The 26,818-nt window shown below is 44.2% G+C and overlaps 1 protein-coding gene across 1 annotated transcript; it reads left to right on the plus strand.

Annotated features, from left to right (window-relative positions):
- The first annotated feature begins 3,410 nt into the window (after positions 1 to 3,410).
- LOC140693901 (trafficking protein particle complex subunit 9-like) lies at positions 3,411 to 13,855 on the plus strand. The gene is made up of 3 exons (XM_072957470.1): positions 3,411 to 3,466; positions 8,527 to 8,644; positions 13,570 to 13,855. The coding sequence occupies exons 2-3, from the start codon at positions 8,556 to 8,558 to the stop codon at positions 13,853 to 13,855; spliced, it is 375 nt and encodes a 124-aa protein (XP_072813571.1). The 5' UTR covers positions 3,411 to 3,466; positions 8,527 to 8,555.
- Positions 13,856 to 26,818: the final 12,963 nt, after the last annotated feature.

Below are 26,818 nucleotides of genomic sequence, written 5' to 3' on the forward strand. Positions count from 1 at the left end.
TGTGAATATTGGGTTGTAGGTGTCTTTTTGAATTAGGGTTCCTTCTAGATATATGCCCAGGAGTGGGATTGCTGGTTAATATGGGAGGTCAATTTTTTCTTTAGAGAAACATCTATGCAGTTTTCCACATTGGCTCCACCAAACTACATTCCCACCACAGTATAGGAGTGTTCCCAATTCTCCGCAGCCTCTCCAGTATTTATTGTCTGTGAACTTCTGAATGATGGCTATTCTGACTGGTTAGAGGTGATACTTGATTGCAGTTTTGATTTGCATTTCTCTGAGAATGATATTGAACATTTTTTCATGTGCCTACTGGCCATTTGTACGTCTTCATTGGAGAAATATTTCTTTAGGACTTCTGCCCATTTTTGAATTGAATTGTTTGTTTTTCTCTCTTATTAAGTGTGAAAGCTGTTTACATATTCTGGGAATTAAGCCCCTATCAGTTTCATTTATTGTAAACATTTTCTCCCATTCCATAGGTAGGTTGTGTTTTTGCTTTGCTTACTCTTTCCTTAGCTGTGAAAAAGTTTGTAAGTTTAATTAGATCCCACTTGTATATTTTTGTTTGTTTTTCTACTGCTTGAGTAGACTGCTCTTGGAGAACATTGCTTAGATGTGTCAGATGTTTTACCTATGGTTGCTTCTAAGAGATTTATAGTGTCTTGTCTACATGTTTAAGTCTTTAACACATTTTGAATTCATTTTTGTGTATGCTGTGAGGACGTAGTCTAACTTCAATGATTTACATTCAGCTGTTCAGTTTTCCCTACACCATTTGCTGAAGAGGCTGCCTTTACTCCATTGTATGTTCTCACCTCCTTTGTCAAAGTTTCAATAACCAAAAGTTTGTGGGCCTATTCTTGGTAATTTTGTTTATCCGTTCATTGATGGATGGATATTGTTAGTAACTTTTGGCTACTCTGAATGATACTGCTATGAATATTGATGTGAAATTTTTTATGAGAATATATTTTCATTCTGTTGGCTGTACAGTTGGCCAGCCATACCTGTAGTTTCCACTACATGGATCCAGATGGCTGATTGTAAAAGGACTCGAACATCCTTGGATTATGGTATCCAGGGTGTGGGGTTCCTGAAGCCAACCCCCCGAGAATACTGAGGGATGAATCTATATGTAGGAGTGGAATTGCTGAGCCATATAACTCTAAGCATTTGAGGAAATACCAGACTTCTCCAAAGAAACTGCACCATTGTGCCTTTCCACTGGCCGCATATGAGGTTTCTCTGCCTCCTGAACAACATTTGTTATTGTCCATGTTTTGATTATAACCATCCTAGTGGGTGTAAAATGAGATCTCATTTTGATTTTGATTTGACTAGTGATGCTGAGCATCATTTCATATGCTTATTGGCCATTTGTATATCTATTTAAATTCGTGGTAAATTTAAAATTTGGGTCTATTTTCTTATATTGTTCAGTTGTAAGAATTTGTTATATATCCTGGATGCTACTCTCTTATTAGATACATGCTTTGCAAAATTTTTCTTCTACTCTGCACGTTGTCCTTTCACTATATTTTTTTAAACATTAAAACAACTTCTTTACAGGGGAGGTAATTAGATGTTTTGATTTATTTTATTTTTCTTGGTAAGCACACACTCTATCACTTGAGATACCCATTTCCACTGTCATTTCACTTTCTTGATGATGTCCTTTGTAAGAAAAAGGTTTTAATTTTGATGAAGTCCAGTTTATCTTCTTTTTTCTTCTATCACTTGTGCTCTTGGTATTGTATCTAGGAAACCAAACCCTATCCTAAGACCACAAAAATTTATGTTGTGTCTTCTTTCAGAAAGTTTATAGGTTTAATTTTCACATTTCTGTCTGTGATCTATTTTGAATTAATTTTTATTTGTTATATAAAATATGAGTCTTCAGATTCCAGATTGATTCTTTTGCCTGCAGATACCCAGCTGTCCCTGTACCATTTGTTGAATAGACTATTCTTTCAATGGAGTGTTGTTGGCCCCCTTGTGGAAAACTGTCTGTAAATGTAAGTTTTTTCCCCTTGGTTTTTATTGTGTCTCATAGATTTATATATCCAACCTTATGCCAGTACCATACTGACTTAGTACTTTAGCATTTTAGTACACTTTAAAGTGAGTCCTCCAACTTTACTCTTCTTTTTCAAGGTTGTTTTGACTGTCCTGGGCCCCTTGCACGTCCATATGAATTTTGGGATTAGTTTTTCAATTTTTGCAAAGAAGTCAGCTGGAATTTTGATAGGGATTCCACTGAATATGTAGATCTCTTTGAGGAGTCTTAACATTTTTAATAATATTTTCTATCATTCCTTGAAAATGGGATATCTTCCATATATGTAGATCTTTTACAATTTATTTTAGTGATACTTCAAAAATTTCAATGTACAAATCTTGTAATTTTTTGTTAAATGTATCTCTCATTTTATTTTTTATGCTGTTGTAAATGGAAAGGCTGAGTTTCTTATGGGTGGGACTATATATCCATCTTCTTATTTCTAGAATTCTTTCACAGCAAATACCCGAAATTTATATTTACTACATAAATCTATCCACAACTATTCCCCACCCCGTTTTATAAGAAGCCAAGACCCAAGTTAAGCTGCCTGAACACCTATGAGGAAGTGAGAAATGAGACCCTTAGGTGGGGCTTTGTGCAGATGATACTGAGAGCTTATTCAGGATGGCTTCTTCATAAATTCTTTTGAACAACCCTTTCAGTGTATTTAGTCAAATACATTAAGAACATGCCCTTTTGATGTGTGGAGTAGCTAAGACTACGATTTTCAAATAATTTCTAGTGAGAGTGTTGTACTTGAAACGTAATTTGCATCAATCTTTGAAGATTTATGTTTCAGGAGCTTTGACAAAAGAACACCAGTCTTTATTCTATAATGACAACTAAATGTTCAAGCATCATGTAACAGTTTGAGCAAACTGCCCCCGTGCCGTTGTGCTGGGTGACTGCAGCTGTAAATGGAGTCATCGCTTACCTCTCCCAGTACGCTTGTGCTGATCTGCTCAAAGGGGTTCGTCTAAAATTTTGTCAGTATTCTGTTGGACAAAGTCATAAAACATTGATTGAAAGTTGCTGGAATGCAATATATTCTTATTAATATTAAGTAAGCACATATTGAGTGCTTACTGTATGATGGAATTGTCCCTCAGCTTCACATGAATATTATTTCTCTTAAAACTTCTAATATTTCCTTGTTATTCTCACTTTACAGATAAGGAGACTGAGAATTAGGTCTTCTCTATTTTGGAGGGAGATCATAATCAATGATGGGAAGTTGTAAGGAAAAACATATCGATTCATCCTAAGAAATCATTTTTCTAAGAGTCAGCAATGAAGAAGTTGAACACTGAAGAAGGTGATGATTGTTCAAGTGAGACAAGCCCCGGGTTGTGCGGAGTCAGCATCCCTGTCTGCACACGGCACATGTAGTGCTACGTGGTGGGTGAGGTGGCGCGGCTGCGCAGGGAATGCGGATGCCGGGCCATTGGGCTGTGCTCAGGCCCGGTGGGACTTTCTCCAAAGGGCAGTGGACCGTCATTGACAGATTTTAAGTAGGGAAGTGGGGTGTCCTAGTAGTTCACTTTTGTCTTGTAGAATGCTTGGAAACATTTAGAAGGCTTGGCAGGAGGTGATGTGATGAGTCAGAGTAGGGTGGCTGCGAGGTGTAGCAGTGTTCAGTTTTCAAGTGGTTTTCAGTCCCAGGCTTGTGGCCCAGTAGCCGTGTCACTTTGGATGACGCATTCAAGGAAGTGAAACAATTTATCTAATCAATTGAAGCAGTGATGTACCGACCTCCCAGGACTGCTGTGGAGATCCAGTGAGATAACTTGTGCACAGTGTGCAGCGTGGTCTCCAGCACAGAGTCAGTGCTGAGTGAGTGTTAGTGAGTACCTGGTAGGACAGGTGAGGGTGGTTGGCCTCGGTGACTGAGGATATCTGGGCCCTGAAGGAGGGGTCCATTCACATCTGTGAGTGATGGGCCTCAGCTGGGAGACGCAGGGAGACCTTACCCCCCGAACAGGTGCCCTGGGCAGGACGACTATGGGAGGAGCACCGTGAAGTCAGCTCTTTGCAGGTGGAGTTGGAGGTGCCCTTGAGACATCTAAGTGCAGTATCACGAGCTCATAGTGGAGGTCTCGGCCCGGGCTGTGCATTTTCCTATAATCTCAACACGTGAGGACGCCGAAGTATTGATCACTTAACATGAAGTCATACTTTACAGGACAAATGAATAGTAGTATCATGTCTGTCATCAAAGCTCACGTCTCTTTATTCATCAGTCACTTTGTTAATTGGGTGCTTACAGAGCTCACTTCACCGTCCTCCCCTGGGCTCAAGCTCCACAGAAAAGAGCTGGTGAGTCTCCCTCTTTTCCATAAGCAGACACATTTAGCTGGTAGCCTTCTGTACCTCGCCAGTCTTAGGATATTTGTTTGTTGTTTTAATTCAATTTTCTGATGGCCATCTCCTGACAGGAGAGACTTTTTACCTCGTGGACATGTTTCAATTAGCTGTTACTGAGAATTGTTGATCTGATACATAGTGCATGTATTATATTAGCTTTGTAGAGTAGTTATCATTTTTCTGTCTTTGCCCTTTAATTTTGTTTGACCCTTCAATGTTCTATCTTACTTGGGGCCTTATTTTTTTTAATTAAAAATATCATTTAACAGTTAAGAAAAGCAAAGAAAAAATGCACATGAGTGCTAATTTAGAAAATGTATAGTGTGTTTTCTGTCTCGGCAATGGAGGGTTCTAGAAACTCATGAAAACCTTCATTACACAAGTTCCTTAAAATGCTGATTAAGAAATAAAACCTTCCTTCCTCATCTTTCAAACTGCACAACTAATTGTCAAGAAAGAGAGGGGAAATCCTCAGAAGCCAAGACAAACGAGAAAGCAGGGATTCTGGGAGATACGCGAGCCTTAGAAGCCCTGGGATGCCGGTTGGCTCCGGAACTGATTTTCAGTTGCCTTGACAGGAGTGCAGGAGGTGAGCCCGAGGCCTCTCACACTGGGAGTTGGATGGCTGATCATATTATAGGCCAAGCCCATCCCGAGAATCTTGGTTTACTAAAGGTTGAAATAGGAAAAAAAATTCCTCAAGGCAAGAAAGTAAGGAAAGTCAATTTTGTTGGAAGAGGGGAAAAATAACAAATCCAAAGTAAGGATATAGTTTAAAGCTCTTCTGGCATGAGAGTGACCACAAACTCCTGGCAGAAAAGCACAGCTACTCCTTGATTGAGAAGATGTGTTTTGAATCAATCAGTGAACATCCATTCCGAAAAAGGCCTCCAGATTCTTGTGGATAAAGATACTGGACCACAAACACCTCTCTTCCAAGGTCTCATTCAAATAACCAGAAAGGTTTTAAAGGAAAGTAGCCATAATCATAATTCTATTTATTGACATTACTATATGCTAGGAATTCAGAGGTGACTATGCAGTTGTCTCCTCTTTTATGGACCTTACTTTCTCTTTGGGGAGACAAAATGTCATAGTTGTGTAGCTTGGTGGAGGGAGGTGTTCGTCTGTTGCAATTAGCCAGGAGAAGAGATTAAGAAAGCAGTGAAGGGTGGGTGAACTTTTTAGCTGAGGACGGTCTTCTTCTGCTGGCTTTTAATTGCAGGCTCAATGAGCTGTCACTGGAGGGAATAGATCTTACCGAGGATGGACTTAGCTTAGGCCCCTTTAGTATGGACAAGTGAACCTGGAGAAAGACAGTCAAATCTGTGCAGACATTAAAGTTCCCTTGAACGTGCTCCATCCCTGAGCCAAAGATAGGACAAATATGCAGCACTTCTTGAGGAGAGAGGAGTGGTTTTTAAGGTTCTCCAAGAATAAATCCCAGGGAACCGGGATGGCCAGTTGTCAAACTGTGACTTTGCTCTTTGGACGGTATACCCACCAAGGGTATTGGCCTTTTATAGGTTTTCATTTCTCTTTATTACATGTCAGGTGATGGGGACGTGGGCACAGATGTTTGACACCTTGTTGAGTCGACTTTGAATACCTGCCTAGAAGCACGGTCACAGTTGCGGCTGTGTCATACATCTTGCAGCCCATCCCGTTCGCCGGCTCCGTGATCACGGCAGAGTGATTCCTTGTTGACCTGTCCGTCTCCTCTGTGACATCATAACCCATGAAAAGACCGGAACGTATTAACTCGGCTTTGTTAAAGTCAAAGGAACAGATCAAATATGGAGTCAGATTTGTTCTTTCCTATTTCAGTAGTGCCATGGAGTAGGCAGTTTGGGCAGCTTTCTGTAGGATCCTGGTGGCTTTCCCTCTCAGCCTCTGGGCGCCTCTATTGAAAACCCTTCATAGCTGTCTGGCCTGCTGGAAAAACACTCTGCCAATTATGCCCTAAATAAGTTTTCAGTTTATAACTCATTTCTACTCCTTGGAAAACAACTCAAAAAAACTCAGTTGGTTTTCCACCAGCCATGGGCAGGGGTGAGGGGTACCTACTTATTATTTAATAAAATAATAATAATAATAAATAGTAATAGTAATAGTAGTAATAGTAGTTGTTGTAGTAGTAGTAGTAGTAGTAATAATAATAATAATAATAATAATAATAATAATAATAATAATAATAAAAGAAGTCTTAAAACAGCACTGGGCACATTGGAGAGAGTCAATCAATGCTTCCTGGGTTAAATCGAAAGTGATAACTCAGTGATTCCATGGCTGTTGTATTTGCTGAGCTATTTATTCCTTTGTTCCATTACACATATTTTTTTAACTGAAAAAGAAATTCAAGCAAATGGTTCAAAAAATTCAAACAGAGCACAAATATACACAAGTGAAAGAAGTTTTCCCTCATTCTCTGTTCTGTCTGCCCTCCCTGGTAATGCCACTGTTTACTATCCTTTTGGTGATTTTCCATATATGCTATGCACATTCCCAACTATGTATGTAAATTCCTTTAAGGTTTTAGTTATTTTTAACTTAAAGGGATTTAAATCCTCAAGTGGCTTCTACCCGGGTAATAGAACAGAACAAGTCTGACTCCATATTAGATCTGTTCCTTTGAATTTAAATTTATGCTCTGTCTCCTAGGCTTCATCTTGCTTGTAAAACAATGTTGCTTAGAGCCTGAAATATACAGGAGAGCCCATTCTGCAGGCTCTGACATTTAAGGATATTTAACACTTTTCATTCATAAAAAGATAACAAATTGTAGAATAGAAAATAACATTTGTTTTGTTGGTTGCTTACAAAGATTTGACTCAGGCAGATAACTGTAAGGACAAAGGATTCTAACAAGAAGGAATACCTACACCAAGAAGATTGCAACAACCAAGCACGTAGGAAAGGAGCCTGAATTGTGACTTGGGGAGATGGTTTTTCAAGACATTATTTTGCCATTTAGGTCTACAGAAACTTGCTATTCCATGACCGAACAGCTGGTCTCCCAACTTATTGTCCTGTCCTGCACTGAGGAGAATGAATTTGGACTCGGTAACACTCCTATCTACCTAGCAAGCTGGGCACTGGAACTGAGAGTTATGGAAATAACAGGCCAGCCAAGAAACAAGCACCAATCGGAGTGTTGGAGTACTCAGATTTATTATGCCGGCGGGCTTAGAGGGGCTTCTGCTCCGAAGTTCTGATCAGTTCCAAGATGTGCACATGAGGTTTTAAAGGGTTAATTACAAATAAGGGGGTATTAGCCAATAGGGCTCAAACAACAAAAAGCAAGGAATCAGTACACTGGAGGTTATCAACTTGTAATAGATCACGTTACTGACACATGTTGAGCTTGGATTTACGAGTTAGCTTGTTAGCCAGGTAAACTGACACTAAACTTAAGATTTACGAGTTATCCTGGCAAAACTTAGAGCAGTAAACCGACACTTAATCACACTTAGATTTGTGACTTACCTTGTTAGCCTAGCTGGGCTTTTCCTTCACATGAGGACACCTCTCCTACACCCAGGGACCTACTGTTAGCCCTTGATGGTTCTACAAGTGTGGGGTGTGGTTTACCCAGGAGGGATGGGGACTATGCACCAACACTCAGGCAGTCTGCTCTGTCTGGGGCGCTGATCTTGTACCACCCCGCTCCCCGCCAGCCCGACAGCTGGAACAGTGGGATTAAGGTAGAAATCGTGCCTGCTTGTTTCCCAGCGTGTAAAAGGGGAATATGTACTCTTCTCAAGTTAGTTCTGAGCGACAACACCTGCGGATGCTTGGTTCCCAGAGCAACAGAAAACCAAGTTCCGCGTGGGGGCATCGGGTTGAGGGCTGGACCAGCGAGGTAAAACTTCAGCTGCGGGTCTTGAAAGGTTACAGAAGGGTACAGAGGCAGTATTGCTGCCTCTTTTGGGGTGCCCCCAGAGGTAAAGCTTTTTCTCTTCGCTAAGACCCTCACCTATCCAGATCCCTCTCTTCTCTCCGCTCTTCCTGTCCATCTGTCTCCCTCCACTTTTCCCCTCCTCTCCTCCCCCTCCCATCTTCTTCCTTCCTCTCTGCCCCACCTTCTCTCGCAGAACACAGAGGATCGCTGGCCTTCCTGCGCATGCGCAGTGGGTGCCAGCTGACCGCGCTTTGGAAGCTCCAGCTCCGAGCCGGGGATCGGCCCCAAAGGCTTCTCAGCTCTGTAGCCCGGTAAGCCTTTGGCTCCTGCCTGGGGCCGGGGCCTCTGGCTGTGGAAGTGCAAGGTGGGGAGCCCCCGGGAAAGTGGTCAGGCGGCTGCAGGAGGGCGGTCCGCGTGTCACAGCCCTCAGGGAGCCAGTCAGCCTGTGTCCAGCTGAATTGCTTGGGCCAGAACCCTCTGCCCACGCCACCTGCCCCGGTGCCCCAGGCACACCTGTCCAGGGCGAGGTGTGCACCTGCCGCCTCTCACCCAGCCGGGCTCCCCTCAGTCCGCGGCTGGTGTGCACTTCCCCTCTCCCGCCCGAGAGTCCTCTCCTGCTGGGCTACCTCCCCTCGGCCGCCGGCCCGTCCCCGCCCCTGGGCGGGCTGTGTCCCGGGCGGGCAGGGTCTGCGGACATGGACGGGGCAGCTGGGGCTGGGGCTGGCCTCCGAGCGGGGCTGCAGACCGCGTTTCCAAACCCGCCCGCGCTTTCCCTGCCCCGCGACCCCCGGGCTGCCTTCCTCTCCCTTTCCCGCTCCCTGAGGACCAGCTCAGTGGTGTGGGCGCTGCTCTCTGGGCTGAGAGCCTCCAGCTGTATCGCCCAGCTTCTCCTGATGGAGTCGGGAAAAGGGAGTGTAAGTGATGAGCGAGCTCTGTCTCCTCCCTCAGTGTTTCTGCCCCAGGTAAGTACCTTGAACACTTTCAGGTGTTATAATGGCGGTGCTTGTTGATGTCACGTGTTTTTATAGTGAGAGGGATTACAGTGGTGAAAGCAGGGCTTGGTTCTGTTAAAAATGAGCTGAAGGCATAAGGCTGTGACATCCTCCTTCCTTCCCTCTCCCAGGGTGAAACGTGTGACCATCGATCTTAAAAAGATAGTTACAGTCCCTAACTAGCCCAGCCCAGCTAGTGTGTTTTAACAGGAACAGCACCACCAGAGGCCTTGGAGACCCAGGGGCATTGCAGTCCTAAAAAGCTCCTGGCACAGTTTGATTGGTTTTGACTTTTTGTTTTTCTTAAATTGTGTGGCACACTAGTAGTAAAGAGGGAAAAATAATTGTCAAGAAATATTTTTTCATATGCCAGCTTTATTGTGATATTGTTCACACACCATGAAGTCCATTCATTTAAATGGTAAAATTCAGCAGCTTTTAGCATATTCACATTTGTGCAACCATTATTATTCCAGAACGTTTTCATCACTTCAGAAAGAACAGTGGAAATAAATGACCCAACCACCCCTCCCCAGTGGTGTTTCTAAAGAAGTTTCTTGGCTATTCCTGACCATAAATTAAGTTGTTACATTCCATGAAAAATCTGGTAGGAATTCTAATCAGAATTGAAATGAATCTGTCTATCAAAACAGGAAGAATTAAGGTCTTTATGGCATAAACTTCTTCTACCCATGAATATATCTGGGACCCTATATTTTCATCTCTCCAGAGCCTGGCCCATGGGAAGTCCTCGCTGTTTGTTGGGCTTGTGAATGATGAGATTCTATACATCGTTAGTTGCAACTGTAGCCTTTCACAGAAGAGAAAATTAACCTCAGTGAAGCCAAGTGACTCTGATTGTCAGAAAGAGTGACAGTGCTGGAGTGATCCAGTGGACTTGGTGCTTGCAACCAGAATTCTCCAGCACCTACAGCTAAGGGGATTAGAGTGTTCTTTTATTTTTCCTTAATGGCGTTGCTTTTACTTTTACTTATTATATAAAATTATTTTTTATTGAAGTGTAGTCAATTTACAATGTTATTTTCAGATGTACAGCAGAGATTCAGTTATAAACATATGCATATGTATATACATTTATTTTAGATTGTTTTTAGTAGAACTCATTACAAGAAATTGAATATAGTTCTCTGTGCTATATAATAGGTCCTTGTCATTTATTTTATATTTATTAATGTGTATCTGTAATCCCCCCTTTCCTGCCTGCTTACCACAGTTTGCTTTCTATGTCCATGAGTCCATTTCTAGGAGCACCATATTTCCTAGTAATATATGCTCTTTGGCTGCTTTCAGTTTCAGTAATTCCATCTTATCTGTGGGCACTTTTCTTCTGGTGGCCTTTATGTGGTTTCACACGTGGTAAAAATCTGTATTTGGGAGAACTCCAGGCCTCGTGTAGTCCCTGGTACACAGTACCCACTGAGCTGATGCTTGAACTGGGGAACAAACATAGTAAATGTTGGAATTTCCACTATGGTTGAGACTTCTAGGTTTCCATAACCTGTTTAGCCCACCTTAATATTGGGTGCACCCATACTGGGTAATTTGGTGGAACTTCATGGTATGGTGGTGTAGAGACGGGGCCTTGTATGCTTCTTCCCTTTCCGTTTTCTAACACTCATTCTCCTGGGCCTCCCAGGTACTTCCCCAGAAGGGCCCAGGGCTGGCTTGGTGCTGCGCTGAGGCAATATTTATTAATAAGGCCCTTTCTTCATCTGTTCTGAGCCTCCGTTTCTTCCTATGCACAATAAGGGCTTGGACTAGATAAGTGCTTTTCAGTTTGTTTTAAAGCCATGTTTCCTTTGAGAAACAGAAAATGCAAATCTCTCCTCCCATCCCAACCCTTTAGATTTTGACACGTCCTCCAAGGAGTGACATAGCTCTTTGTGGAAAACTGATGTGATTGTGATTCCAGGTGGCACAGAAAAGACTCTTCAGAGATTTATTGCAGGGAGAGGGCAGGAAAGGGGCTGTATGTCACACTTTCTAGTGTGAGCACTGGAGCAGGGGCATGGATTTAAGTACAGTGTCTGACGTGGCCTCTCTCTAATCTTGTACAATGTGATAAATTTCTCTACCTCAGTTTCTTGATGTGTCAAGTTGGGGTGATAATATTTTAGGGCTTTCGTGAAACATTATACACATAATTAATTTGTGTCTCGGTAGAAACAAGACCTGCTAGGGATTCAGGGATTTGTTTAAAAAAGAAAAACCTTGTCCATAGCAGTCTGTCGGTGTGTATTTTGAATTTCCTGGAGGGTGAGGGCTGAGTCTGAAGTCCATCGTGGGACAGGTGGCCTATAGTTCTTTGTGCCCCAGATTGCCCCCTCCTCCCCAGTCCTCTTCCTCAGTCCAGGACGTATTTCCCTAATAAATTTACACAGAAGTCTTGTGGAAATGGCTTTTCATTTTATTGTTTCACCTAGAAGGGCTGCCTTCATGATCTGTTTTGTCAGGTATTGAAGGAATGCCATCATGATGTCTGATCAGGTGAAGGCTATGCAATTGGGAGTTTCTATTTAATAAAAAAAATTACAAATAGAAAATTAGAACAAGGGTGGTGACAGGGGCTATAGAAAGTGGGGCCATTAGCTTTGTTAGCTTCAGGTGCGGTGGCCTCCTGCCACGCAACCCATCCTCTTGCTCTGAAGTTTGAGGGACCAGTGGGTTCAGTGGGAATGTTAACTGAGTGTATCTCATGGGCTGGGCATTGTCCTATTTGTACTGTGTGTTCCTTATTTGAAACAGTGAGCTCACTTAACTTCAATAACCTCATTAAAAAATTAGACTTTTTATTTTGAGATATAATGTAGATTCCCATGTATTTGTAAGAGACAGTATGGAGAGGGCCTATGGACTCTTTGCCCAGTTTTCCTTAATGGTTCCATCTTACAAAGTTGGGGTACAATTCATACTGACTCACTAACAATTTTAAGTTTGTGTTATTGCCCTCATTTCTATTCACGATTAAACTGGGGCTTAGAGAATCACACAGGCCTGCCCATGTCACCCACATGGTTAGTGTAGAGACGGGTGGAACGTGGGCTTGGGATTTCCAGGCAGTACCATTATGATGGTCTGTGGCAGGGAGCAGCATTCACTTTGCTTGTTTATTCATTCACTCAACAGACATTTATTGAGTAACCTCTGTGGGTCACATGCTTTCATAGGGTTATCTGATTCTTCAGCAGTATGGCGAATCAGGTAATGTTTTCTTTTTTTAATCTTAGAAAATTAGCTCTGAGACGTTATAAACCCCCCAAAGGAAATATAGCTCATAAAGGAGCAATAGTAAATTTGTACATTCCCCCCTTTTTATGCAGGGGGTACCCTAGGCATTTTACATTTGCAAACATCCGTAATCCAGATATATTCTTGTAAGGCAAGGATTTAGTTTTTAATTAGAGTATAGTCAAGTGTACAATGTTGTGTCAATTGCAAGGTTTTTTTTGAATTTTGAATTAATATTTTTTGAGGAGGGTAATTAAGTTTATTTATTTGTTTCATTTTTTAAAATGAGGTACTGGGGTTTGACCCCAGGAACTCGTACATGATAAGCTCGTGCTCTACCACTGAACTGTACCGTCCTCCCCAAGGCAAGTTTCCTTATCCATTATTCTGCAGCTTAGGAGTTCAAATAAATTGGATAGAAATCCAAATCTTTTGATCCTACTGTGGTCCTTTTCTTTATATTCTGCCGAAGGGGGTTGGGGAAAGCAGTACCTTTGTTCATTTCTTTTCTTTTTTTTTTTTTACAAGTACACATCTATGTTTATTGTTAAAATAAGAAAATTGCAGATATTTGATGACATTTGCCAACATCAATTTTTTATTTTTATTTTATTTTATTTTTTTACATTTTTTTATTGATTCATAATCATTTTACAGTGTTGTGTCAAATTCCAGTGTTCAGCACAATTTTTCAGTCATTCCCTTTGTTCATTTCTTTATTCAGCATTTTTGAGCAGTGATTTCGCATCAGGGCCTTGCTAGGTGCTTGGAAACAGAAATCAAGAAATGACCCTTCTCTGCAGGGGCAGGAAGCCTAGACCAAAAGCTGGGTAATGTGATCCGAGCTATGTGCAGACGCTGAGGACAAACTGTACCCCCGGATTTGCTTTGCCTTCCCTTGCCTTCTGGCTGGTACACACCAGATCACTGCAACCCAAATGCGCCCGCAGCCCACAGCACAGTATGTACCTCGATCTCCTCTCCCCTCTCCGCAGGGCCTGCAACATGAGCATCCCTGACTACGTGCAGTGTGCTGAGGTCTATGAGACTCTTCCCGTGGTGGTCCAACACGTGGGGATCAACTCAGAGGAGAATTTCTTTTACATCTATAAGAGAATCTCCTCGGTGAGCCAGATCAGCCCGTGCGGCTCCCAGTGGGCACTCTGTATCCACTACAGGCACCACTATGCGCCCGAGAGTGGGTGGAGCGACTTCCAGACCCACCGCAAGGTCGTGGGCCCTGTCACCATTACCGACTGCCTCTCTGCCAAGGCATTCTAGAAGCTACATGTGCAGAGGAGCTGTATGGCACCACGCTTAATGACTCTCAGCTCTTTGTCTTTGTGCTGCATGGGGAGGTAGCTGAGCAGCCGCGCAGCGACGTGTCCTTCAATCTACGAGGACTGCAGGGTGGTGGAGAAAAGGATCGATGACTTCACAGAGTCATTCTTCATCTTGCCCAAGTCCAAGTGGCTGGATGCAGCCCCCAACAATTCTGGGGACAAGATCGCCCTCCGCTGCATCCCGTTTGAGAAGGAGGACACCATGGGACTGGATACAGACAGCAGGTAAATTTCCCTGGAGGCCAGTCCACCCTGGCTGTGTTCCGGGTTTCTTCCCTACATCCAGAAAGGGATCAGCAAGGAAGAGGACTGTCTTGTAGCCAAGGTGGAGGGAGGTGAAGCCCGCCGGTTTACAGACATTTAAAAGTGAATCTGCCTCTGTTTCAGAGAGATCCTCTTAGGGTTAATGTGGACACTTCCTCCCGCTTTTCAGCCAGAACCATGGTGGGACCCCTTGAGTCGCTGTCCAATAGAGTAGCCACAGCCACTGATGCTAGGAGCACTGGGGAAGAGGCTGGTCTGAGCTGAGATGTGCTGTAGGTCAAATGCACATTAGACGCTGAGGTTTGTCTAATAAAAGAATATAAACTATCTTGTTACTTCTTATATTGTTTACATGTCAAAATGATAGTATTTTACATGCAGTAGATTAAGATCTGTTCTTAAAATTAGTTTCTAGTATTTGTTTCTGTTTGTTGGTTTGTTTCTTTGTTTTCTGTTTCAAATGTGGCAACTGGGAAACTTTCTTACATGGCTCTCATTTCATTTCTTTTGGGCAGCCTGTCCTGAGACAGTCTCATCCCTTTGTTTATAGATGAGATGCTGAATCCCGAGAGGCAGAAAGAGGCGCTGGTTGAGCTGGGGCTGGAGCCGGTGTCTCCTGCCTTCCAGGCCCAGCATCTATTTGGCTCAGGCCCTCTCTTCCTGCCCGACAGCCAGCATGCCATGTTAGGACATCAGAAACACAGCCAGGGACTTCCGAATGAACTCCTTATGCAGGGAAAAGCGTATCACGGAGTTTGGGTAAGAGCAGGGAAATGTTCATTCTCACTTTGTCCCTGTGATTAAGTCAAGGGCCCCACTTTGCCTCGAAAGTGCAGACGAGCTCTTCTGGGCTGCCTACCTCCCCACCTTCTGCTCTGTTTCCCCATGTATATATCGTGCTCTGCCTCGTGCAGAAGATGCTGAGATGCCTTTGCCGAGAGTTGGTCCCTGTTTGCTGGGGAGAGTGAGGGAAGCTGTGTCACCCTGGCCTATGGACTTGGGCCATGAGGCTGGAGAGCACTCATGGTGGTCCCACAGGTGACGGTCTGAGGACCTGGCACGTGCTGCCGGGCCCGCTGTGGGGGCGGTGATTTGTGATTCTTGAACTTAACTAATCTCAGATTCTACTTTCTGGTTGTTGGTAAGTTGGAGGAGAAGATGCTGGAGAATTGATAAAAAGAATGTTCAGACCAGCCCTGTGAGTTATAGGAACAGGGGGCCCGAGTCCCACCTGTGTGAGGTGCCTAGCGGTCTCTGGATGAATTTTCTGTTCCTCCCGAACATACCTCTATGGCTTAAGGAAGGGGCAAGTCATATCGTGGCCATAAACTGTACTTGTTCCCACGGGGCCCTGTGATCTACATGCCCGCACTCCCCTTCTGCTCCTTGGAGATGAAGTGTCAGGTTTAGGAGCCTGGACACTGTTGAGGGCATAGCTGCTAGCACTGTGCTACACTGAGGCTGGCTCCGTTCACCTCACATGTCACCTCCTGCTGAGCCCCCAGGCGTCAGTCAAGGTAGGTGCATCGGTGCAACGTAAGCAGGGACCACCTTCTCACCCTGCACAGACTGGTGGGTGAGAAGTGGAAGCCTGGAGCCCTGCCCCAGCCCCCAGGCCAGTGCCTCTTTTGTCATAGGAGGCACTGGTGACACTTTTCTCAGCAATTGCTTGGCTCTGAGTCTGCAGAGCCACCAGAGAATGCCAGCTTGTTTTTACCTTTTGAAGTCTGCCCTTGGGATTTGGCGGAGTAGCTGGATGTGTGCTTAGTCCATAGTGGAAGACACTGTCACCATTGTTTACCCAGAACCTCGTGTACCAGCCATGGCTCTCGGCATGAAAATACAGCAGCACATTAAACCTCCCTCCTGGTGGGTCTGTCGGTTCTGGTACCATAAGGGCTCAGCCAGCATCTGAACGTCAGTGAGATATCGCGGCCAGTGAGCTAGGGTCAAGCACATTCTCTTCCAGTCACTTTTACTCCATTGCTGCTTTTACTATTCCACAGTCATTAATTTTTTAAACAATGCTTTGGTGCAGGAGCAGAGCCTAATTCTCTCCTGCTACTCTTGTTAGAAGTGAGTAAAATTGTCCAGCCTGAAATGCGACCACAGTTTGTAGCTCAAATCTTCCTAGACGCATGTAGGTGGAGTTTTGGTTAGGGGCGCTGACCACGTTGGGGTCCCCTGGCAGCGTCGCTCCCCTCAGGCCCCTGTCTTCCCTGGATCAGGAGGTGAGGGTGGGTCTCACCGTTCCCGCGTCCCTGGCCTCACACACTCACGTAAATTCTTGTACAAGCTGTCAAAAGCATTTTTGTTCTTGTGTGTTTCTAATTTTCTCTTGTTCCTCTTTTCCTTTTTCTTTATTCCTTTTTCTCTTGTACTGCCACGTTAGCATCTTGTTGCGTCTGAAAATGTGGGCTGTGCACACCCTGAATTTGAAATAGCCAGATCGCCCTCCGTGCTGTCTCCATCGCTTTAAAAACCAAAAAATTAACAGCTGCCTTGATCCCTGTATTATCCTAGTCATCATTTTTATTTCTAATTTTTTGAAATATTTGCTTTGTTACCACATCACCCACTGGTGTTTGATACCTGTTAAAATCCTTGCTTTGAGGAACCTGTTTGGTACTTCTTATATTTGGTGACAAATATGCCTTTATTAAATTTGTTTGATTGTTTTGAAGAAGTAAGATGCGAATTGATTTGGGCTGCTGCTGAGGGATTGTTTTCATGGAGTATTTAACCTTGTAAAGTCAAATTCTGCAGGATCTTTCTCGATTCCTGCTTTTACACAAACGTGCTCGGCACGCCGTTTTTGGCTGTCTCTGTGTGACATGCGTGACGGCGCTTCCTGGCCGGCAGTCACTGGTGAGAAAGTGGCCTGCTCTGGGGTGAGCAGCTGCAGGGGACGCTGTTGGAGGAAGCAGTCACCGTTTTGTTATTATTTTTTTTTTTTTGCATTCAACTTCCCCATGCCATTTACTTTACTTTGCCTTCATAAAGGGGCAGAAGTGGGTCTAAAACCCATGCCACTCTTTTTTTCCCTTTACGAGGCTGGTTTCTCTGAGTATCAGGAATACATGGCCTTCTCTGAAGAGGCTGGCTCATCTGTATCTGGTGGACAAATGGACCGCTAAAGGGGACCGTAGTTTCCACTCTGTTTCAGCCAGTGGGCATTCATAGCCGGGTCTGTGGTTTGCCTCAGCAGCCGTGCTGGCCTCCCTGCACCGGCCTTTATTTTAACCCATGTTGGCAGTAAATAGCTGACTCCGTGTCTGTTGCAGCTGATGTCCACCACTGACAGCCGTGTCGTTAGTTTGCGGTAGTAAGTTTCCGACACCTCAGTCAGCCGTGAAGGAAGATGCTTTGGCCGACCTAGGACCTTGGATTCTCACCCCCACCATGGTTCATCTCACCCGGGGGAAGGGTTTGGCCACCACCATCATGCTGACCATGAGGCCTTGTTTGTCCTTTCATGCTCTGGTCCAAATGTGGACACTACATTTTTCACTGAATTTGTCTCGATTGAGACAGGCCAGAATTTCTGAATGAGTCCATCACATTATGGGTGGGGAACAGAACAGAAGTAAGTGTCGCAAGTAGGAAACTAGGCTGTCCGGGTTGGCAAATGCAGGCTGGGAATTGTGATGGCCGGGATGTGCCCTGGACAAAGGCCCTTTCCCGTGGCTTCCGAGAGCCCAGATGTTGGAGTGAGAACAGCCTTGCCTGGGATCCTCCATCCTCATCTGCTCACTGGCAAGTGTGTCTGCTAATTAGGAGCTCCCCCAGACCTCGGGCCCTTCAAAGTTCAGACCACGGGAATGCATTGAGTCCCTTCTCCTGGGCCTCCATTGTGAGAATCCAGTGCCTTCTGAGGTGACCCGTGCCGGGAGATGCCTCCCCCTCCAGGGAGCACCCTACGGAGGACTGTGACTCAGTGCACCATGCTGTGAGCTTGTGGGGTTCGGGCCATGGTGCATGCAGAACCAGACTTGAGATGGGCTTAGCGACAGAAATAATAGGACTGATTCCGGGGCAGGGATTGTGGGAGGGAACAGTGGAAATTGAATTTGACCTCAAACACATAGGTGGGTGCTGGGGCTGTTACTAAAATGGGGAGCCTGGGAGGTACCTGCCAGGAATCGAATTCCAGAGTAAATAGTGGACATGAGGCATTTTTAAGATGCTATTTTTCATCCAAGTTAGGACTTCAAAGAGGCACTCGGGTATGTGACCCTGGGGCTCACCTGAAGAAGCTGGACTATAGATACACGTTAGGAGTCGTCATTCTTAGCTGGTGTTCACAGCCTTGCATGTGAATTAGATCATCTCGAGAGGTGAAGACATTGGCTTGGGGGGGCATGGCTGTGCCTGGTTTGGAGGAAAGCCCAGACCATGCAGCTTTGGTGTGTCAGTCAACGGCGTTTGCGATTTTTCGACTAATGCCGTTTATCCTTAAGGGGCCGGGCGGTGGGCAGGGCCAGCCAGGAAGAAATCTGAAGGGAGGGTCGTAGCCACCTGTGAGTCTTGGGAAGATGCAGAGTCTGCAAGGTGCCAGAGGGTAGAATCCTTTGAAGCTGGAGTTGGAGTGGGGAGTGGGGAGAAGGTAGTCACACTCACCTGTGAGGGAGGGAGGGAGGCCTGGGGAGTCCCCAACCTACCGGACTCACTTTCCCATGAACAGAAGGCAATCATACAGAGTATCTGTGGTGAGAAAGGATGGGCGCTGGGAGGGGAGCCAACCTGGAGAATGGTTTTTGGACAGTTCTGGAATAGTCTCCCTGCAAAATAGAGTTAAAAATACCCAGACTCTTAAGAACATTGATAGTGGCTTGGGAGGAGGCAGTTGTTTTTCTGGCCTCCTAAGGGTAAGGCATGTATCCGGGGATACACAGATGATATGGGCAGTCTGTTCCGGGGGCTTGATCCTTACTGGGGGAACAGTGCAAGTTTAAAGGGGGAGAAGGACAGCGGAGGGAAACTAGCCAGGCCCCGTCTCAGGTACCAGTCGGCCGCCCTACTTGCATTTTGCATTCACATCCATGCCTCCCAGGTGGGTGGTGGCAGCCCCCTTTTGCAGATTGGGAAGCCTTCTCAGAGGGGTTAAGGAATTGGTTCGTTTAGCGGCTAGTAAATGCTGTAGCAGGATTCAAGCAGGGCCATGTCAGACTTCAAGGGCATGTTCTCTCTACTGTTTCCAGTACTTCCCTGTTATACCTGGAATGGTGAAGTGGGTCAGTTTTGGAGCCTTTCAGAAAAAGTATGATTTAAGTGCCTCAGGACTGTTTCACAAAACTCAGCGTTCTTTGATGGTTCTGAAGCATGCAGTGCTTTTTGCCCCACAGTTAGTAGGTCTTACTCCTTTGTTGATTACATGGTTACAAATGACGTACAGGTGCAAAACCACACTTAGCAGGTTCTGAAGGGAAACTCTCCAGTTCTCCCTTGATCGGCTGTCTTCCACGGGATGTAACTGTGCTGCAGCTTAGGCCTGAGGTTTACTTATGGAGTGAGGGTTTGATATTCAAAGTTAGCATAAAACGGTCAGATGAAGAAAATCGACGTTGACAATTTATTATTGGGTTTCATTAGTCAAGATATACTATCAGTCAATGGCCCATATAACAAATGAAATTGAGTACACAACATTGCATTTCTTACTTTCTATTTAGAGTTCTCTTACAGAATAAGGTTGCCTGCTTTGTAACATCAGCTCCACCACCACGGCACCTATCAGTGTGTAGGTGTGATTGCATGTACACCGTGAATATAATCTGGGCTTCCTCAGCTTCAAACACTACAGTGCATAATCACGGGCTGTAGCCATCCCTTAGTCACGCAAATACTTCTAAAATTATAGGATGCCAGAAAAGAAAGAAGAGAGAGAGAGAGTTTGCCTTTATCAAAATTACTTTCAATTCTAACTGCAAACTGTTTTTGAGCAGCTCTGGTTTCCTTTGGATATGAATATATACATTTTTTTTGCATGTAATCTGAGCTTTGTACTAGAACACCAAGTTCTTGCTGTCCACAAGCCACAAAAATAGTAACCAAATTGCACACGTGTGAAATGGTTTATACTTTTTTCTGAGAAAGTATCCTTGAATTTGGGACTTGGTCTGTGATTTTTGCTTTTTGCTTCCCCCACCCCTCTTGTAATCTGTCACTCTTTCCCACTTGGCCCCCAAGATTTCGTGGTCTCAAAGAGTGGGCAAACAACCAGTTGGTCACCATGTACTGCTGCTATAGATGGAGCCCAGTGGAGACCTAAAGGACATTATCTGAGAGGACTTCCTGGAATAAATGGGCCCTACATTCAGTTGTGAGGACAGAGTAAGAATCAGCCAGGAGAAGAGTCAAGAATGTGGCTCAGGTGGCAGGTGCAGCCCAGGCAGAGGCCTGGAGGCTTTTTGTGTGGGGACCCGTGGAGAGTGCCCTGTGTGATCCAGGGTGGAGTGTGCCCCTGCTGGGGAGGACACTGGAGAGTGTATAGAGTGGAGGGCTTTGGAAGAGTTTGGGATTTACTAGAACTGACACAGTATGCAGTGAAGGGTGTCATCAGAAAGTGACCGTCAGGAAAGGTACTTCTGGTTTTGCTTCTGATATTCTACAGACAGAAGGGTCGGGACGAGAGAAAGCAGGTATGTCTGTCCCTTTGAGACCCATCCCATCATTCATTTATTCATAACACGCGCACTTCTGAGTGTCAAGGGTAGAAAAGTTTCAGCCACATTAGTAAGCAAAATGTATTTGGTTCTTGTGAGCTTAGCATTGTCAGAAGTTGAATTACCCTAGAATGTTCTAGGAACAGAGGAAAAAATTTGGGAGGTTTGAGGGAGGGAAGGCTTCCTTGGGAAACAGTCAAAATGATCCTGGAGGCAAGTGGCAAGTAGGAGCAGGTCAGGGGGCCCTTTGGTCACTGGGGACCTGGGTACTGAGGTGAGGCTGGGCGAGCAGGGTCTGGGGTGGGGATAGAATTCCACCAGGGAGCCTCTGAATGGTTTGAAGTGGGGTGATATAATCAAATTTGTGATTTGGGAAGGCTGCCTTGGCTCTGTGTGTGTGTGTAGCGGGGAAGAGGGTGAGGATGCCACCAACTGGGGGGTCATTAGAAGACCATTCACAGGCTGGGAGAGGGGCGTCGGGACTGCTTGAGGACTGCTTGAGGACGGCAGGGGCAGTCTGATTGCCGGATTTCCTTATGGGGAGGGCTTGTTAGCGGGGTCGCTCTAGCGGCACCTTGTGGCTGGAAGAAAACTGATGGAGGCCGCCAGGTGGAATTTCCTCTTCTCTCCTTCCCTGCCTTGTGTGATGACCCTAGCTCAGCTAACTTTGGAACAGAAGAGCTAAGTTCCAGGGTAGCCCAGGGGTTAGTTGAGCTCGTTCGAGTGAGATCTGATAGGATTTAAGCTTGTGTTGAGATCTGCATGTTCACTTAGAAAGAAACATCCCGTCATTTCGATTTCCATAGGGGTTTTTATTCTTCATAAAGATTGCTTTATTGGTGAGAGGAAATTTAATACAGCTGTTGTCTTTCTCAAAATAAATCATATCTTTTAAGAACTTTAATATTCAAAAGAATAGGAATGTATAAAAATGTTAAAGTAAGTCTTTGGTGTAGTTTCTTTGCTTTCTGAGCTAATGTGGATTTAGAGTATTTGCATTACTTAATAGCACATACTTGTCAATATTTAAAGAGCTGTTAGTGAGCGCCCCAGGCCCCACCTCTCAAAACATCATTAAAGTTTGTTCTGAAATAGTGAGGTCATAAAGGTCTTTTTTGAAGAAATCAAAAAGTTGGTTTATAATAAGCAGCATAGCTACATTTATAAAATAATAATAGGTTCAAAATTAAGAAAGTGGAGGATAATTATTTTTTTTAAACCTGAAACATAAAGTTTCTTGTGCTAATGTTGCAACTGGAAATTTTGAAAAGAAAAATCCTACTGTAATATCATCTATCTGGAATACATATATGAGTTTCACGTTTGAAAAGTAACTGCGCAGTGGTTTTCGAAGTCAGGAGCATTCCAGCTCAGTTACTGGCAGTGGTGGTTGCTGGTTTTCAATGGAAGAGCCTAAATTTGCCTTCTTAGCTTTTTTTTTTTGTAGTGAGAGGGTTAAGTAGTGCTTTGCCAGCATGATTTTGGGGCAATTTGAGGGCAGATGTGTACCAGCAGTGAGATATTTCCATGCATTGTATTTTTTGAACATCACCAGGGCACGTGTGGGTTTGTGCCTGCAGGCTGGGATGCTGCAGGGCTCCCTGATCCATCACCGTTATGTCTTGGTGCTGCTACAGTCAGTGAATGATTTTCTGTGGCTTGGAGGTAAGGTGGTCTGATGCAGATGATCAGATGTGCAGTTAAAGTGCTATTACTTGAAATAAGAGTAACCTAGAAACATGGCTCTAACAATACAGGATGAGAGAGGAGAACTGGCTGAGCTGCTTGCAGTGGGGAGTCTTCTAAGGTGACTCCCTAACCGTGATTCCTGCTAATATCCGCCCCAGCCCTGCACGGCAGTCTTAATATGGAAGAAAAGATTGTCAGTGAGCAATCTAAGTAAAATCTTTACTCTTTTCTATCCTGATGATGAATATGTAAGTTGTTTTCATGGCTGAAGTACATTTCCTCATTTGTGAAATTTGAGTAATATCATTTACTTTGTCTGACTGTGAGAGTTAGACGCCTTGTATACAAAGAACCGAAGAGGTGCTTAATAAAAATGTACTGTCACAATGACAGATATTTTAGAATGATCAACTCTGAATACTAAAGAGTGTCGCTTATTTCTGATGCATATTCAATATGTATATATATGATATATTTGAATATGGTATAAAGTAACAAGGATTTATTACTTTTTAGGGCAGTATGAAATTTTAATGAAATCTGTGTAATTCTAGTGAGACAGGGACTAGGTAAATTGCCTTAAGCAGACTACCTTGAAGATTATTTACACAGAATATGTATTGTTACAACTCAGAATTCATGTTGCTGTGTAACCATCCACTCAGACATTTAAATTCATGGGGTTTTGACCAGATCCATTAAGTTTGGTAAAATCCACATTGATCATTTTCAGGGAATAAGCTTCTCTTTGTGATTAAAGAAAATTTTGATTTTTTTCTGCACTCTTAACAGATTTAAAACATCAAAACATTGATTTGACATGTCACTTTATTAATAGAGAGAATAAAGCTCATGTTGTTTTATTATGTAAATAAATATTTTTGTATTTCAACAAGGTTGTACGATTTCCTGGCTCTTTGAGAAGTATTTTACAATATACTTAGATAACCTACTGTTGGAAAAATAGAAACGTGACTTTTATGAATATAAGCCTAGTACAGATCTGTTGGTTTTTGCTACAGTGCAAGACATGAGGCATAGGAGAGCTTTGCTGCCGATTGCCAGGGGGACAGATTCCATGTCTCAGTTTCCACTCTTGTAAAATGAAGTGGCTGGACCGGATTCTTTCCTCTTCTAAGATGAGTTTCCATGAGCTTATGTCTTCTGTTTATATTCAGGAGTATTAGCAATATCAGATTAAATACTGAATACCCCTACCTTCCCCCGAAGTAAAGTGCAGTATGTGCTACATAAGCATTTAGTTGTCTGATTTTCGTTTCTGATCCTACAGGCAATTTTTGTGTTGCATGTTTCCCGGCAACCTGGAAGGTCTTTTTACCCACAGGTGGCGCTGTTGCACCTTCTTACAGTCTTAACTTTCCTGTTTGTAAAGGAAGGCTTAAACGTTATTTTAATTTCTTTGCTTAATGCTTCAGAATAACCCAATGTCCATTATGTCTGTCTACCTGGAAAAATTATTCTGCATATATTTTAGTTTTATTCTATCATCTAGCTGTGAACATTTCAGACTTGCTGTGCAAACAGTGACAAAATCGGACTTTTCTTCCAGTGTTAGAAACCAGTGAGCCGGGATTTTATAAAACAGCTAGAAGCGGCCTCTGGAGCACCTTAAAGCTGAAAAGTGTGTTAAGTTCCCTGAGTATTGACTCCGCCGCTGTGTGTTAATTGGTGGTAGGAGATTTGGTACATATACGAAGGGGTGTAGTGATTTGACTTGGGTTTGCGTGCACGCGCTGCCACTGAGCCACGTGAACCTGAGTCAGTTCGTTTTGAGTTTTCCCTCATCTGTGAGATGGGGACATTCGTATCTACTTTGTAGAATTATGAGAATTAGAAATTATGTAAAATGTTTACCACAGTGGGTATGTCAAGAGGGCTCAAAAACTTTAGCTGCTGTTTTGTGTGAAGCCATCATTTGAGAGTCTCTGGCAATTACTAAGAAACAGGAAAATAAGAAAAGATGGTTTTATGATGAGAGATATTTGAGGAGGTTCCATAGTTCCTAAATCCATAATAAAGCATCAGCAGAGTAAGAACTGTTACACAGTCGCCCTGAACCAACGTTAAGCCACAGATTTATTTGTTACTTCATATATGTTGGGGCTTAAGGGGATGCAATACTTATACACATGTTGTTTCCAGCAGCCAACTGAGAGATGACACAAAAGAGTAGGCAGGCGATAAATGTCTTCTTTGTTACTGATGAAGCCACGTTCTCCATGAACTTCAGGGCTGTGGAAAAATGCGTGTCATGATATTGTGTCCCAGAAGTGGAGACTCACACTGTCCCATGTAGCTCTGGGCCACAGCGAGCCTTCCCTTGAGGGGACCTGCCCCTTCATGCACAGGGCTGACCTGCCATGGAGCTGAGCATCCCAGGTGCTTCCCAATGGTGATCAACACTGGAGTGAAAGGAAGGGTTTCAAACGCCCTGCTTGTCTCCCCGGACTCACACCTCACTCTGTTAGTGTGAGGAGGGCTAACTTTGGGCCAGGGGCCAGGGTTGTGAAGGGAGAAGCACTCTCCATGGCCCAGAGGAGTGATTAGGAGGCATCCCCTCCCTCGGTTTAACCAGGTGGTGGGATGGAAGAGAAGTGTGCTCCCCAAGAGTTTATAAAAGGAGAAATAAGGATTTTTTTAAGGACTTAGACTAGCCAGTAAACATAAGATGATTAGAAAAGAGACTTGTAAATCACTTTCCTATTAAGTTGACATTTGTTGAACACCCAAAATGTGCTACATTCTTTTCTCAGAATTTTACAGAAATGAATCCTTCAATCTTCTCAACAAGCGAGTAAGGAAGGTTTGATTGTTATCCCAGTTTTACAGTGTGGAAATTGAGGCACACAGAGGGTAAGTAAGTCGGCAAAATCACAGAACTAGTAAGTGGCAGAGCTGGTATTTAAACCCTGGTTGTCTTGTTTTGAGACTCCCAGAGATGGGTTTTGGGTGTTTATTGTTATCGGCATCCCTGAATCTTTGTACCACTGTGCATCAGTTAGCCCAGAAAGGACAGGGAAAGGAGAGTTACACAGGTGCTCATAGTCGTGTCTCAGCGACTGTCCACAGAGAGTGCACTGTGATTGGCATTCTTTGTCTTCTGGGCAGTAGATCTGTTCGTATAACAGAAATTTTGTCCATTGAGTTAATCTAGAAACCCTTCCTGCTCTGTTTCTATCCATGCTTGCCATGTGACTGCCTGCCCGTGATTGGGCCATGGAGGAGAAAATGTACTCATGGTTGAACTCTAATATTTCAGTCTGGTTCATAGATTCACGTCTTCTGTTACATTAATAAGTTAAGTTTCTGGTTTTCTTGCATCAGTGTGTCATAAGTTTGGTTAATGTGAAACCACTCCATCGGAGCCCAGGGGTGCTGACGGTATAATTTCTGAGCACGTTGTGGCACACTTAGCCGTGCAGACATGGCTGGAGGATTTCTGCCTTCCTCACTGATTTCCCCCAACAGCAGGACCCGCTCCCACCCCCGGATGTGAGGTTGGGAGCTCTCTGAGAAGGCCAGTCAGAGGCCGAGTCCACCAATCAGAAATTGATGAAGTACCTGGAAGTCGGTTTAATAGAAGAAAAGGGCTTCCAGGTAGTCAGATGGGCTGTTCGAATCCATTTGGTGAAAAGCTGTCCACTGTCTGTGGTTTAGCTGCTTCTTTGCTGTTGAAAAGTCTGGATTAGATGAAGGGATTTTAAAAAGCAGAAAGGAGTGATTTAAGGTGGTACGTCCACACCGGTGAGAAGTGATGGTTGACCGCCCGTGTGAGGAATAGACAGAGTCTTACAAACTTCATAAAACAGCTTTAAAAGCTCTGCCATCTGAGTGCACTTTGTGTGGGGTCCAGTTCATCACTGGTCGTGCTTTGAGGGCAAGTAACTGATGATGCAGAAAGGACACGGAGGCATCAAAAAGGTCTCAGTGATTTCCCTGTTTAAAGGATGCGGCACAGTGTAATATATTTGAGCTGGTTTCTCACTGAACAATCTTTAGTGTTTTCTGGGAGCCCTCAGTGCCCCAAGGTTCCATGCAGCTGGGTGTCCCCTCAGTGCAGCTCTGTCAACGCTTGCCCTGGGGTGACGCGGTGTCACGGGGAGCAGGACTGTCACTGTCCCCGGCTCCTCCGAGGTCCGTCTCCTCATCCGCAGAGCCGGGTATCTCTTCCGTGTCTACTTAGTAGGGTTGCTGAGAATCACACTTGATGGTTGTCAGGTATGATATGTGGTTGTGTCTGTGATTGGCATATAGTCAATATT

This window comes from Vicugna pacos, unplaced genomic scaffold (assembly GCF_048564905.1).
Source record: "Vicugna pacos unplaced genomic scaffold, VicPac4 scaffold_20, whole genome shotgun sequence".
NCBI lineage: Eukaryota > Metazoa > Chordata > Mammalia > Artiodactyla > Camelidae > Vicugna > Vicugna pacos.